The 15,613-nt window shown below is 40.4% G+C and overlaps 1 protein-coding gene across 1 annotated transcript in view; it reads right to left on the reverse strand.

Annotated features, from left to right (window-relative positions):
* Window positions 1–15,613, reverse strand: part of LOC121962023 (glucosidase 2 subunit beta-like) — a 156,847-nt gene that overhangs the window by 37,388 nt on the left and 103,846 nt on the right. The window contains exons 11-12 of the mRNA XM_042512194.2: window positions 10,713–10,782; window positions 7,663–7,752 (exon numbers count right to left, since the gene is read on the reverse strand). Coding sequence (XP_042368128.1) covers window positions 7,663–7,752; window positions 10,713–10,782 — 160 coding nt within the window. The remainder of the gene's footprint in view (window positions 1–7,662; window positions 7,753–10,712; window positions 10,783–15,613) is intronic.

Genomic DNA, 15,613 nt, shown 5'->3' on the forward strand with positions numbered 1-15,613 from the left:
CTGGATGAATGTCACTCAAATTACGATTTTGACGTTTTGATATAGTTTTGCTGTTAGATTTGAACCCCTATGACTTCAACTCATCGAGAATTTTCTCCATTTTGGTTTGGATTCACTGTTAAGGGATGTAAGAAAAAAAGTTTTCTGCAAGAATTCAATGATAAACACGGTGAGTAATTTATATACGTAATTATTTGAGTGTCAAAGAATCCCTTTAAACTGTCTTATATTTGTCTGTAAATGCTGAATTTACAGTAACATTGTCAAACTTCAGATTAACATATTTTTCTCTGATGGCATCACACAATATTGTTCATGATACATTTGATGCAAGTCTACTTTCTGCGGCACTGACGAAATGAATTAGTTATTTTTTACATGCTATCAGTGCAACACTAATAAGCTACAATTCTCCAAACTAAAAGGAACAACAGAGTATGTTTTGCCAGTTAGACACATGAGCTGTCATAAGTATCCATAATTTGCACACTGACATCTGGATATCCACAGGAAAGCCACGTATGGTGACAGTGGGATACGCATTTTTCAGTGCCTGTGTAAAACTCAAGAAAAAGCCCTGTCTAGTTATCAGACAGGTCCTCTCTTCTGCATACAAACAAAAAGCCTAAATGTGAAAACCTGCCTACTAGGCCAAGCTGACCCAGGCACACATTAACACAGGCAGGCTCCACTGTTGGTTCGTGGTTTCTTCCATGCAGAGGAAATTAAGTGTAATTGCTCTTGTTCTGGTGGCTACGTTTAGTGTTTTGGTGGGTTATGTACTCTCTGACTAAAGTGAAATGCTTGTGTAACAGCAACCAATTGAAAATCTAACTTGAGCTGGTGCAATACTAACAAAGTAGGACAATACTGTCCTATGAACAGTATAGATGATTAACTTGGCTCTTAATCATCTTAGTCTGAAATAGAAACAGGAAGTCCTGGTGTGCAGTGACAAACTGGAATAAACAAAAAAGAATCTCTGAAAGGTTGACCCAGACTGTTTCAACACAACCAGCCCACAGATACTCTGCTCACTGCCCACTTCTCTGGCCATAAAGCTGGCAGCATAACAAAGACTGATGAGATGTGATGATTTTATGACCCCACCAGACACACACGCACTCACTGCCAGCCCACAGGTCTACTGAACCAACGGAAAACTCCTGCTACCTCAGATGGCCGCCCCTGCTGTGGACTGGGCAGAATCTCCGCGTGTTTTCGGTTGCTTACAGGAAGGTAGCGGCATCTTGACAGCCAAAGGCTTTGTTGAATCACAAACGGGTGAGGGAGGCAGTGATTCAACAGGAAGATACACTGACTGTGTTTTTCATCATGTCATCTAGGAAAAATCAGGAGGATAAAGACTTTTCTAAACTTGTTAGACGGCGTGAAGACACATATATGCAGCTTCTTCCATTGTGCCATAGATGTCCACTGCTGTTATGTTTATTTTGAGTCCTGCTATGATTAATAGCAGGACTGCAGTGAATAGCAGTCTCTAAATTACGCACCATTGCACCTGTGTTAATAAATTATGGTGCTCGGCTATATTACAAAATAAAAGAACGCTTATGTGATATGGTTGGGTTTTTTTTAAGGAAGGTATCAAGTCACAGTAAAGTCCCAAGTCATTGGTATTACAGTCGAAATTGAGTTGCATGTCATGTCGTTCATGTGACTTGAGTTACCTCTAAAGAGACCGTTTAACACGAAGGCATTAGCTAAATAAATATATTAAATCACCAGCCTCATCTTCTAACAATGTCACGTTCTGTGACACAACAGAAAGGAAATCTTAAAGCACGTAAATGCAATCTTTCTGCCCCCTCTGTTACTGACAAATGACCAAACGTGACCTTTAGAAGTTAATTAATTGCATGAGCAGCTCATTAAGAGTAATGCTAAATTTCATGCTTTAATTTAACAACAGTGTCCGTGCCACATCTATCATAATTTGAAAGCTACTGGGTGTGACAAAGTGCTCATGCTCTAAGGCATGGACCTGCATAAACAGCTAATGCAGCACAACCACTTATTTCAACAACATTCCAATTATGGTTAACCAGGCCTCCTGCCTTTCTGTCCCCTCGATAAACCAGAGCAAACAAGGTTTTCATTTCATTTGTGCACATGAGTGCATTTGTCTGTTTGCTTTCTGGCATTACGTCAGCTTCCAAAGGCAAACGGCCTTTATGCTGAAGCTGGGCGTAGTGAACGACTGTGTTAAATTACATTAACACTGAAAGCTAATTTCTTCCTTTCATCATTTGTTCTAATTTCTAGGGAAATTGACATGGCAGATGCTCTTAAGAATATTACCAGGAAGAAGTATACTGAAATATTCCCCTTTCAGACAAATACTAGCCATTCACGGGCAAAAAGTACTGTCTAAAGATCCAAATGTCCCTGTAAATCAACTAGATGGTATTCATGGCACAGCTGTTATGAAATCTACCACATATACGGCTCTTCATTTCCAAGCTACACTCGCGACAGTCAGCAGACACATCTATGACTCCACACCAGCCGCTTTACTGTGGTTTATATCCAATTTGAAACGGCTCCCTCTAGGCTATCCGGTTTCTTTCTTCCCTAGAAGAACCCAGTGCACTGTTTAGGCCATGTGATGTTCTACAGACAGTTGGAAGTGTCACTTTTGCTGCGTTATCCTTCTCTCTTCTCTGTCAAAGCTGAACCACAGTGGCGGGCATGACTCACTGAAGTGCTGTACTTTCTAATGACACGAGAGCGGAGGCTGAGTCAATCTGACCTGACAGTCTTGCATAAATCACGGCCCTTCGATTTAAGTTGCTTTGAGGAGTGTCAACAAATCCACGGGAGGAATATTAGACTCTGCTGTAGGTAGGGACTCCGCCTCTGAGAACTCATTATGGGGTGTCTTCCTTCATGCTGTGCCAGGCGGTGTTGACTGAATTGCCAAGCTTATTTCTGATTCACTGGCAGAAGCCTGCGTTTTAAATTCCCGACTCGTGATAAGGGCCCACCAGCACCCTAAAGACCATTTCAGGGGAAATACATGGATTTTTAATGGGCGAATTTTTGTGGGTGAGCTTCAACAGCTAGAATGTGATGTAACGTAACAAAAAAGGTAACTCTGGGCTGGAAAGAGGTGAATAAATGCCATTAAATGATAATGCACCAAGAACAAGCTCCCTTTCAGAGCTTTTATTCATATTGTTTCTGGTCTTTAGAGAAACTGATGAGAAGGCAAAGAGGAGCGTGCTACAACACAGCATTTAGCTTCTAATCTTGCCGTTAATCATTCCACTTGAAAGTGTTCAACAACAAAAGGCAGTTTTTTTCTCTCCCTTTGAAATCAAAGTAATTATATTTTTTCCCTGGACAAACAGTAGAAGGCTTCAAGCCCCAGTTTGCAGGAGTGATTCACACCATCAGGAGGCAAGGCGGCAGCAAGACTGGAGGAATAACTCAACAAAGAGGTGCAGAGAAAAGGACGCTCCGGCACAAAGACAAAAGGAGAAATCTCAGCTGACACCTCGAATAGAAATGAAACACACTTACAAGTTTGGCCTGCAGTATATACGAGTAAACAGGAGCAAATCCAGTTTCTGTGAATCACCTAGAAAGCCAGCAGCTCTTTCTATTTCCTTGCTCCATTAGAGCTCTCTAATACTGAGCTGCTCCACGCGTGTCATCAAATAATCCTCAACCGGTGGCATTTGAAACCTTTTGCCTGCATTGTTTGAATTTCATTCATTTAAAAACGTGCAGCTATTATTTATATTAAAGATATATGTGCTTCAGCTCAGTGAACTTTCATGGCTCCAGGCACTTTTCTCCAATATTGGCTGCCACTCAAGAGAAAAAAAGAGGAAGCAATTTAATGGAACGTGAGAGATCTGAACATCAGGGAGGACGAGTGTTAGATGGTTTCAACCGATGATCAAGAAACTGAAAAGAGAGAAGTGTTTGATTCTGTTCCATTATTGGAGAGGAACTGTAGCTCTGCTGGTTTGCTACTCGAGGGCATGGGAGGGAGTGTTACAGAAAGCCGTTGGTTTATGTGTCTGTCAATGTCATGTCTCTTCAGGATCATGGTTCAAGGCGAACAGCAAGGATAAAGGGGGGCAGGGAGGGGAGCTGGTACATTGCTGAGAGGGTGCTGGTAGGTCAAAGGACCTTCAACTGAGTTGATGCTGGTGGATATTGTGCTCTTCAGTCATTTGAAGGGTGAAAAATAACATGGAGTGGATGATACCAATAGGGCAGGGACAGAAAGGTTAACAGAGTACAGAATGGGTTTCTGTGCAAAAGGCTGAGGGGGTCAGAAAGGGGCTAACCGGATATAGCTTGGATAAATTGGATTAAACGTATAAATACTATTTATCTTGTACATTATACTGATACCATAACCTGTGACACTATTATTTACAGCTACATGTTTTTTGCTTTGGTGAGGTTAACAAGTCTGCAAGATTACATACTGTAGTTAGGATTAGTTACTGTTGCAGTGCCTGTGGAGCTCCCCATTCTCTCATTGCAGACTGCGGGACTTTGAAAGGCTCAGTTTGACCCCTTCAAATCTGGTTCTGTTTAGCCAGGTGCTGCAGTGTTTTTAAACATTAGACAATATAGCTTCAAGAAGCCACCAGCAAGGACTACAGAATGTGATCATAGACTGTATATAAAATTGGACAAACGCGCCAACACTTAGCCCTGCTTTGCTCAAGTGAGGTTAAAATATCTGAGATATGGGCGTCACTGAGAGCTGGATTCTGCGCAATAGCAATATCGTGGTGGGGGAGTCCCCGCCAAAACACCTGTTTGACCCATTGTGAGTAGCTCCATTGAATGCGAGCACATGGATTGGCTTTCACAGCTGTCAATCATGGTAGAAAATTCACTGCTTTTTCTAATAATGTAATAACTAATTAAAACTGAGCTGATCATAAAAACAAACACTTAAACAAACATCAGGGTGATGAGAACTGCCTTTAATGTCAGAAACCATCTTTGGGAAAAATGTATTTGGCATGTTCTTTTAGTTTTATTTTGGCTTGTGTCCCATTCACTGAAATGGAGGGGCGGGCTTTATGGCATATGCAGACAGGCACCTGTCATGTCATCCATCTTTATATACAGTCTATGTACGTATGTGATGGAAGGATAGATAAACAATGTTAACAACTGAGGGTTCTAGTGTCAATTAAAAAGGGAGAGGAAGAGACCAAAATGACAAGACAACATTCAGTCAACATTGCTCCTGCACTGTCAGGTATGTGTCCCTTTTTACCCTGCTGGGGATCATTTAAGTGCTCTATCTTTGTATTTATGAGTCAATGTTAATGTTGTAAATGTTACTATAACTGTTTATTTATCTGTCAACTGCTGTACAGCACATGATTAATTTACGAAAGAACTACAAAACATCTATTTATCTTTATTACCCTAGTGTGATGCCTTATGGGCCAGTAGATCATGGTTTACTACTCTTATTCTACACCCAGAAAAAAAGCTTTATTTGCTTCATGTGCCAATAAGCAGCTCTCATAGGAATGAATGGGGCCCTGCCCCCATGTCTGTATCCAGATTTCCTAAAACACATCCATGGTAGTAAGCTAGTTAGCCAGACATGCAAACATTTGTAGATAAACATGATAAATCTATTTCTTTATAAAGAGAAAAGAAAAAAGATTCGACCTTCATGGGGCTAAACTCAACCCCGAGAGACTTGCCATGCCAAGTTTGACGGGCAAATCACTGTTTGGGGGAGGGGATTAATTAAAAATGCTAGCATACATCAGCTACATTCATCCATTACTGTTGTGATGGCTCTGGCATAATTTTGCAAAGCTTTCCTCCACTTCTGTTACTTCAGTATGTGAATTTGTTCATTTAAGTCTTTTGCCTTTCCAGAAGTAAAGGACGATCAATATCATACTGTAGAAGCCAGCTCTCCATCCCTACATCATGACATTAAAGCATCTCTCAACCAATGTGCAATATTGTTATCTAATACTGTCTGCAGTAAACAGCTCAGATTGATTTTTCTGGCTTCTGTACAAGAACTGCAACTTTCCTTTTCAGATTTTGCCTCCTAAATGGCAAACTAAGCAAACAAATCACACTGGTGTATAAGGGCATGGGAAAACCACTGATTCCAAGGATGTCTGAAAAATGTATTTGCAGTGCAGATCTCAGTGCAGATCTCAGATAATTTTCTTTCAAAACTGCAACCACCCACAGGCTTCTAAAGCTCCAGCTGGCAAGCAATCCTGAGGAGAACAGATTCTACCCCAGCAGGGGCCATAGGGATGCAGCGGGAGAGAGTAAAAGAAGCTCATTCTGTTGATTAAATTTAGTTGATTTAGCTGCTTGGCTTTCTCCAGGGTGACTTGGAGCTCACAAATTATCAACTTTAAATGGTGGATCTTTACTGAGATGGTCCACATTTTGCTACAGATATAATTTGTTTCAGTACAGTTGTTTAAAAAAATATCCAGCCTCTTGTTGACATATTGATCTTGTGACGGTTCTTTGAAACTGTTTTACTTTTTTATCCAGTGGTTCTTATGGTCACCTGTGGTGCGCAGGTATTGCACAAGTAATTGCTTTCTGTGATTTCAATTACTGAGAGCACACATAACTATTTAAAGCTTTAACGATTCATGAGAAGTTTGCCAAAACTACAAAACTATATTCTTCTGTCAGTGTGTGTGTGCGTGTGTTTTATAAAGGCCAAGACAAACTAAGCTGACAAAAAACTAGTGGTGACCAAGACACCTCATGTCACCTGTGTCTTGTCCAAAAAGTTGCACTTGAACACACCACAACGATGACAGCAAACGCCCAACTAGCATACTTGTTCTGCACATACGTGAGAGCAACTAAAGTGTATGTACTGTAAATAGTCGTGAGTACTTTATATTTTATATTTTATATTTTATATTAGATTTGTATATTTTTAAATTTCTGTTTGAGCTGCTGTGACGAGTGAATTTCCCCAGTGTGGGATCAATTAAGTTTTTATCTTATCTTATCTTATAACTCTCCATACCAGCAGGTGGCGGAAGTTTGTATTCGTCATTCAAAGACTGACTGGACAGATTCAAGATGCTAATAAACCAGTTAGCACATTAACAACACAACACAATGCTGAAAAAGCAATGGCTATTTACAGTGTGCTGGCAAACAAAAAAGGAAACTATTATGCACCATTTCTGCAAAAGAGCTCAACTGCCAAAAAAGAAGAATCTAACCTGATGTAACAAATAACTCCCTCTTGACTATCATTCATGTTATGTCACTTATTTGTTTTCCTCACTTACGATTCTCTTCTTGCGCACTGAGCTGAACTGCGGATCAGACTGATTTCATTCATTGATGGGCTCTCACAACAATTCAACATGCTGATTCAGCTGGAAAAAAAGCGTACAAGGGCCAACTAGTGTCAACGGCGTGGGATATGCAGCAAAAACTAGGTCGAGACACTCACCGATGACCCAGTATTGACTGTAGTTTAATCACCTCATCTGGTGTGTCAGGTCCTTTAGACTTCATTATGATAAAAGCATATTTTTGTACACAACCACACATTTTTGACTAGTTTCCATATTAATCCCAGACAAAAATATCCACACAAATCAAAAAAGTGATGAAAATTCTGTCAGTACTTACTCATATACGTTTATCTTGTAACACTGGCTGTTCATAAACAGAAACTCCCAATCTGGTCCGTAGTCTATGGCCAGCTTCTTCCGGAGATCACTGAGAAAAACCAAAACGAATATATTAGACCATGAGCTCTGTTTACCATCTGTTTACAAACTCTCACACAACTCATTTATCACTGTATATGCTCAGTTCTAGCCAAACACATGCATTTTCGCTAAAACCTTACCATTTTTAAACACTCATATAAAGTCTGACGTTTACAAATTCAAGGTAACACACTGTGAGTAACTGACATACAAATGGTCATTTTGCAGTTGAAGTACTCCTTTAAGATGGATTATTTTTTGAATAATGGGACTGATTATTACTGATATCTGACTCAATGCAAAATATTGGCCAATTATGTTATATCTGAATGCACAGCACTTAAAAATAGATAGAAAGTAAACTAGTGGTCGAGTTTTGAGCAAATAAATATGCTTAAACTCACGTTATGTAATAGTTGTAGGGCAAAACTGCAGCACCCCATGGCACAAATGCTCCTTTTTGATATGAGGGAAAAAAGTGTTATTAAACATTCTGGATGTCCGCCATTTGTTTTAATACCCTGACAAGCTGCTTTAAATCTAGATGACTTCTCAATGTGCTGACGATGTAGCTTTATTTTCCTTACTGCTTCTAGTGACTGACTTCTTGGACTGTGTGCTGATGAGGTGGCCCTTTAAAGCCCATTTCTATGCAGTGTCTCCAATTATCTGAGCTGGCAAGGGCTGCTTTTCTTTACTAATCGCAAATAAGGGAACTGAGCCCTATCTCTAATGGTGCACAGGGCCTTATTTCCATATTCATAACCCAGAATTGCTAATGGGGTTAACAAATGTTTAGAGAGGGTGATTGTTTTGCTTGAGGTTGATAAGGTGGGGTGGCGGGGGGATTCAGGGTCAAAAAAGCGATGCAGGTTGCGTAACTGTGTGTGCATGTGATTCTCTGCAGGGCAGGGGTCACTCGACACTCGTGCGCAGAGTCATTTTTTGTTGAAATAACCCTTTAAAGAGTAAAAATTGTAGACTAATAAGGAGGAGACTTTAATTTAATGCTACTTCCGAAAGGTATGAAGACACAAATGCACTGCATACTGATGAAGGACATGGCCTGAAGGGGGAAACTCCAACAGGCGTACATGATAATGAGCCAGGAGCAATTAAAGCAAGTTGGACAATGAAGAAATGAAGCAACTGAGCCAGCTCTTTTCCCCCTCTTTCCCCTATGTGCAGCCGTTTGTTTCAGGGGAAAAAATCTTGACCTTTTGGTAGCTGCCATCGCTGTGGTTGCTCTCCTCTCCGCCTACTGTAATGAACAGTTTGCAGGCCTAAGGGCCACACTAGCTTCTTATCAGCGATTGCTGGCTGGCTCAGAGCTCTGTGACAACATCTGAGAGGAAGCAAAAGCAACAGGAATTCTCACCCAAACCTGCTCAAGTTTTTTCCTTTCTTCTCACGCATGCAGCGTGACTGTATACTGTATTGTTAGACAGGCTGAAGAGATTGCCATTGAAATCAATTAAATGTCTTAAAGAGATAGTTCAGATATTTTAAAGTGGGGTTGTATGATTTACTCATTCATAGTCAATGTATTACATACAGTAGATGTCAGCTTGCACACCCCCAGTTTGGAGAAGCATTCTTCGAAGCCAGAGAACATTGTAAAAAACAGTGATTTAACATCGCTGAATACAGGAGCTGCTGGACTACCACTGCCTTGATTAGTTAGTTTGTCTGTGTTATTACGCAACTTTGGTGTTAAACCCTTTTAAACTTTAGAAACTGTCTGGATTTCTTTCAAAAAACATGAGAAGAGGGGGGTGAGCAACTTAGTAAGAAATAGCCCAAAAATGAGCCAGAAATTTGTGAAAAAGTTACAAGAAAATTACCTGGAAAAAAAAAAAAACGTTTTTAAAAAAATGTATTTATAGAGAATTATAAATATTATTTGTTTGTTGTTTCATCATATCTAATAGCCCCATCCAGCTAATTTTCAGATCATTTTCTTGTCACCTTTTACTTTTCATTTTATTTTATTTATTTATTTCCCAATTTTAACGACATTCCTTCAGGACCATATTTCTCCTGTTTCAAAGGTTTAAATGCTCATAAAAAGCCTCTAAATGCAGCACAATAAAACTGATGTTGATCCAGGTGTTAAAGGGTTAAAAGGGTTAGGTTGTCGGAAATCACTGTCCAATGGCAAGGTAAAGAAGTGAATATATTCTCAATATAGCATACACTTAAACTGATGTTGATTTTTATAGGTAGGATTTTCTTTAAGTGGCTAAAATACACTTTATTGTTGACCCCCATCCACAGCAGCACATTGCTCAGCTTCCGCATCAGACTTAAGCCTACTTCATCAAACTGGGGGCGTGACAACTACCATTTACTGTAGGTAATACGTTGACTTTGGATAAGTTCCTCATACAATGCCACTTCAAAAAATCTGAAATTTCCCTTTATTTTTTGTTATTTTTATTATTTCTTATAAACCCCTGCATACAGTGTATTGAGGCTGACAGATTTTCTGGATGGAAACATAAGTGTGCAGCTAATTTGTTGTGACAGGTCATTTTTTTCCCCAATCATACAAAATAATTACAGCGTTTGCCACACTAATTTGTGCCATGCCTGTCTTTAAAAGAAAAAAACAAAAAAGCCATACAGAAGTTTGGATAATTCATACCCAGGAAGACACTCCTCCTCTCAAAGTAAGTTGGCCTACCCATCAGAGCACAGTAGGCAACCAATAGCGTTTGTTTTTCTTCATCAAAATTAGCCTCAGGTATCACACAGTGCAAATTCATTACTGTGCAGCTTTCCTCACTGCTTTAGCACAGACGGATGGAGTCTATTTTAAGGCCTGGTTACATACCATGCCATCCTGCTTATAATAGAAATGTGAGAAGCAAATGCATCGTCCACATGAAGTGCAAATTGTCGAAGATTTAGCCACAAATATGTGACAATGAGGCGGCTTTTATTCCTTTGTTATTTCTCCCTTACCTTATTTCCATGCTGACTGTCTCATAGGCTTCTTCTACCTTCTTCAGATTGGTAGCCTCCCACTCCGCAGCTAGACAAAACAAAAGGTCAGACAAATTAACAATGCGGAGTTGTTGCATCTCAACAGCTGCGTGTTGCCAAACAGTGGGCACTTAATATAGGCTGTTATATCTAGGAACAGGAGAAGAGCAAGGCTGCATATAAACAGAAAGATGCTATTTCCAGGTGTGCTAACTGCTGAAAGACTCGCAGGCTTATTAGTCTCTTTACACAGACAACCGCGTTAACCGAGTCTGAAGGAGAAAAGAAGTCAGAGGGAGTGTTGCAGCAGCAGAGGTGGCCACAGCGATGATATGTTTGTCTTTCTTTGGCACACCAGTACGTTCCTCGTATGACAAGATGTCAGACTCGTGTCGGCTCGAGATCTTCAAACTGCTAAGTGACTGTGGCAGGTAAAATGAAACAATGGAACTGTAGGTAAAAGGCCACTGGTACAACCCTGTTGTGTGCATATTTATCATGCTGCTTATAGCTCTATTTTGGTTTCCAACAACTCCTGAGGGAAATACCTGGCTCTTTTGCAGCCAACTGTTCGTCTTCGCTAACAAGTCACTAACTTCGTCTCCCTGTCATTTATTGTTGGGCAGGAAATGAAACTCATAGCGTCAGTTTTTCTGAGCTTTTTAAGTAAAGACAGCCTCCTAATGCTTCTGGAAACGGTTGAAAAGAGCAAAATGTTTAGGTCATAAAACCAAACAATGAAATGAAGATGCTAAAACACTATGCAAAGCTGAACAGAACTGTAGAGTCAAGTAATCATTTTCTGTGGATTTGTAACTTCTAGCAAAAGTTTTCATATTTCTGTTGCTATTTGAATCCAATACAAAACATTAATGGGGACCTATTATGCTAATTTCAGGTACATATTTGTATTTCGGGTGTCTATTAGAATATGTTGACATGCTTAAATGGTCAAAAAACACTTTATTCTTCTTAAACTGTCTATGCTGAAACACCCGCATTCACCCTTTCGTTTGAGATGCTCCATTTTAGTGCCTGTCTCTTTAAGACCCCCTGCAAAGAAGCCCAGTCTGCTCTGACTGGTCAGCGTTTTCAGACCTTCTGTATCTCTGCATCTTTGCACTGTAATGGAGAATAGTGGCACTTTTTATAGTGACAAATCTCTAATAAAAGCTTTTAGACACAACTAGAAATTTTCCAGCAGTAATATAATGGAAATCGAGGCAAAATAAACAATATCGGCAATCAAAACCATGTTTCTCTGACGTTAGCATGTAGCTACATGTAGCAGTGGGGTTTTTGCCCATAGGTATTACTTTTTCAGGTGAACATTGCACATTTTTAGCATTGTATACATGAAGGAAAATAAGGAAAAGAAAAATAGGCTCCCTTTAATTTAAAATAGTATAGTGCAGCTTTGAGTCTTTTATCAGCCAACATTAACTTACACCTGCGCCTACATGTGATGCCTTTGCTTTTTTATTGACATCTAATTAAGTCACTGCTTATCTGTTATGGATCACTTTTCACACAATCACTAGAGGAACCGTGTTGACCACAGTGCCTTTCACTGCAGGATAACTCACAAACAAATGATCAGAAAACTTGAGGAGAGAGAAGGTGGCACAAAATAGAAGCAACGACTCCACTTAAATTGTCTTGTGCTGATGTACCTGGGGATTTACTGGGGTTTCTGCAAGTAGACAGGTTCATCTCTGTCGTGGAAGAAACTCTCGCTGGGGCCCGGCGCCGTGGCAACAGACAAGAATGTGTATGCGGTAAGGACTGTGTGGGAAGCTGTCACAGCCCTGGTCTGAATAACAATTAACATGTTCCTTGCATGTGGTCTCAGCTGGTTGCCCATAAGGATACCCCCCGCACAATTCCCTTAGCACCTATTTCTTGCCGAACGGTGTACAGATGTGTTGTGTCCAAGAGGCAAGCTGTGATTTCCGATGCTGTAATGGCTTTTTTTTACAGCACCACGTAGGGGAGACCTGTCCCTAACACACCTCCGATCCCCTTAAACTCCTTCAGAAAATCACAGTCACAACAATGTTCTCTCTTGCATATTCAGATTCCCTTTCTTGCCCTATTTTTCTTTCTCTCTGTCTCGCGCACACACACACACACACACACACACACACACACACACACACACACGCACACACACACACGCACGCACACACGCACACACACACGCACACACACACACACACACACACCAATCATCAGGCTCAGCAATGACAAAAGGAGACGCAGAATTGCAAGTGGGTGACATTTGACCCCATGCAGCAGCCCGGTCGTATATGGAGAGAGTGGTGATGGTAAAGAGGGAAGCTGAGGAGGGAGAAGAAAGACTGAGAGGGCACCCAGGCATGCAGAAGTACCCAGAGCAGTGAACACAGGGCCAGTTAAACCTCTGGAATGGTCTCTGCACCAGTCAGCCTGTTATAACCCAAGGCTGATGTACAGTAAACCAAAATGACCTCATGCTTATGGTCCAATAACTGCAATGATTAGATTCACAGTCATATGGTCAGTCAATGTCATCACAAACACAGGAAAGATAGTTTAAAGGGACAGTTCACCTCAACATATAAAATACACATTTTCCCTCTTCCCTGCTATTTATTAATCTAGATATTTTGGTGTGAGTTGCTGAGTGATAAATATATTGGCAGTGTAGATGTCTGCCTTCTCTCCAATATAATGGAACTAAATGGCACTTGGCTTGTGGAGCGCAAAACACCAAAAAAAAAAAAAAAAAAGTTAAAATCTGGGCTGTAACGTTTGCTAGCTCACTTTTCCTTCTGCGTAGTGATACTGTTGGCAGGTATAATTTGGTAGAAAGAAAGTAGTTCCTAAATAAAACTGCTCAAAATAAGGTCTGTGAATTATCTTATAACCAGGTCATAATTTATGCTGTAAAGTAAGGCTGTCAAACAATGAATTTTTTAAAATCGCCATTAATTGCAGTCTTGCAATAGTTAATTGCCATGATCACATTTTTTATTGGCTGTTTTCTAGTCCATTATTTTGCATTTCAAACAATTATGACATATATTGATATATGTATTGACAAAGTAAAGAAATTCTACCTAGATTGTCTTGAGTAGGAATCAAATGACAGCAAAAAAAAAAATGCATGCGAGTAGCATATAGGGGGCATGTCTGTAAATGGGACTATCATGGGTACTCAAAGATCCATTTTCATGCAGAAATCTTGAGGTCAGAGGTCAAGGGCCCCTGTGAAGCCCCCTCCCTGAGAAGCTAGCATATTACTGTTGGCACGACTGGCTTCCTTCAGCTGTATAGTTTCAAGTGATACGAGTATCATCACTCAGTACAGCTCCTTAAAGACAGGAATGTTGGCTCGCAATTAACGGGATTAAAAAAAAAAGTGATATGCATGGACCTTGATCACATCACAATTAATGCATTAACGCTGACAGCCCTACTGTTAGGTTTTCCAAATGTATTCCCCTGGTGCTTTAAACACTTGTCTTGCCTACCTTAACATCACATTTCACAATTAAAGACAACCTGCTGTGATTTAAAGTATAAATGATTTTTTTTTAAAAAACTGCAATAAAGTCTTTGTCAATAAAAGGTTTCCAAATATCTTCATCTAAAATGGGCCCTGTGTGCACCTTGCTTTACATAAAGCTAGCATACCATCAGCTAACTAAGCTAAATAACACATTACCACCCAAAAAACAACAAAAAAGATTGCTTCATCACACCATTGGAGCAATGAAAAGGTTGAGGCCAGCACAACTTCCACTGGAGATTACTTTTAGCCTGTTGCTGTGTTTCTCCTGTGTGAATGCAGCATTAAATTTATTCATTGTCGTGCATAGAAAGAAATGCCTTTTGTTATACTGAGTAGTCAATATTATCTCCATGTAGGGGATATCCATATGGAAAATGTAGGACAAATGATTACAAGTTGAAGCTAAGTTGACCAGTGGATGACATTTGCTACTTCCACAAGTGTAATGTGCCTCGCTTTTAGCACTAGACGCTATCAAGAGGGTTTTTAAATCACAGAAGCCGTGTACAAAAATAGAAGAGGAGGAATACACTATATAGTATGTGGCATCTTCTGTGGGAAATCTCCTGTGCATACATACCTTGAGCCGGAGACCGGAGATGCTCTGTTTACATGCGAACCGATCGATAAACAAGGCAGTTTCTCTGCTGCTCTAAGAAAAGAAGCCTGGGAGTCGGTGCATTGTGCGCTGTGGCTATGCTTAACAGAACAAGGGCAATGCAGTGAGGCCACCCTTGAACCTCACACTCACATAAGAACAGACACCTTTAGCTAGATAACGCCCGCTACTGGGCACATGTAGGAGTTTGTTTTGTTGTCTGTGAAACCTGCTCTTTAAAATAAAGACTGGCTCAAGCTTCCACGTTGAATCCTGCTCACTTTCCTTCATAACCTCTTTTATTTCACCCCCATCCATCAACCCCTTTTTTTCTTTTCATTCTGACTTCAACATTCTCCTCAATATTTTCAGCATGAGCTCCTCAGAGTCTCCCTGTCACACTCACCTCCCTCTCTCCAGCTCCATTTTCCCTCAGTTTCTCTCCTCAACTGGCGGACTTGTTCCGACTGCAGAGTGAGGAGCGGGCGGGCTAAAATATAGGTTGAGCATTCCTGTAATGAAATGTTTATGGCAGGTGGTAACAACGAACATGAGGCCTTTCAGATACTGTCAACAGGGCTGGCGATAGCATTAATAGGCACCTGCTTGCATCAAACACAACCGCTCAGAGGTGCTAATTACCCTTGTTTTAGAGAGAGAAGCCATGGTATGCAAACCATATTCATCAAAGGTAATAAAAGAGGTGCTACGTGACAGAAAAACAGA

This window comes from Plectropomus leopardus, chromosome 23 (assembly GCF_026936395.1).
Source record: "Plectropomus leopardus strain MGB_pleo_1.0 chromosome 23, ASM2693639v1, whole genome shotgun sequence".
NCBI lineage: Eukaryota > Metazoa > Chordata > Actinopteri > Perciformes > Serranidae > Plectropomus > Plectropomus leopardus.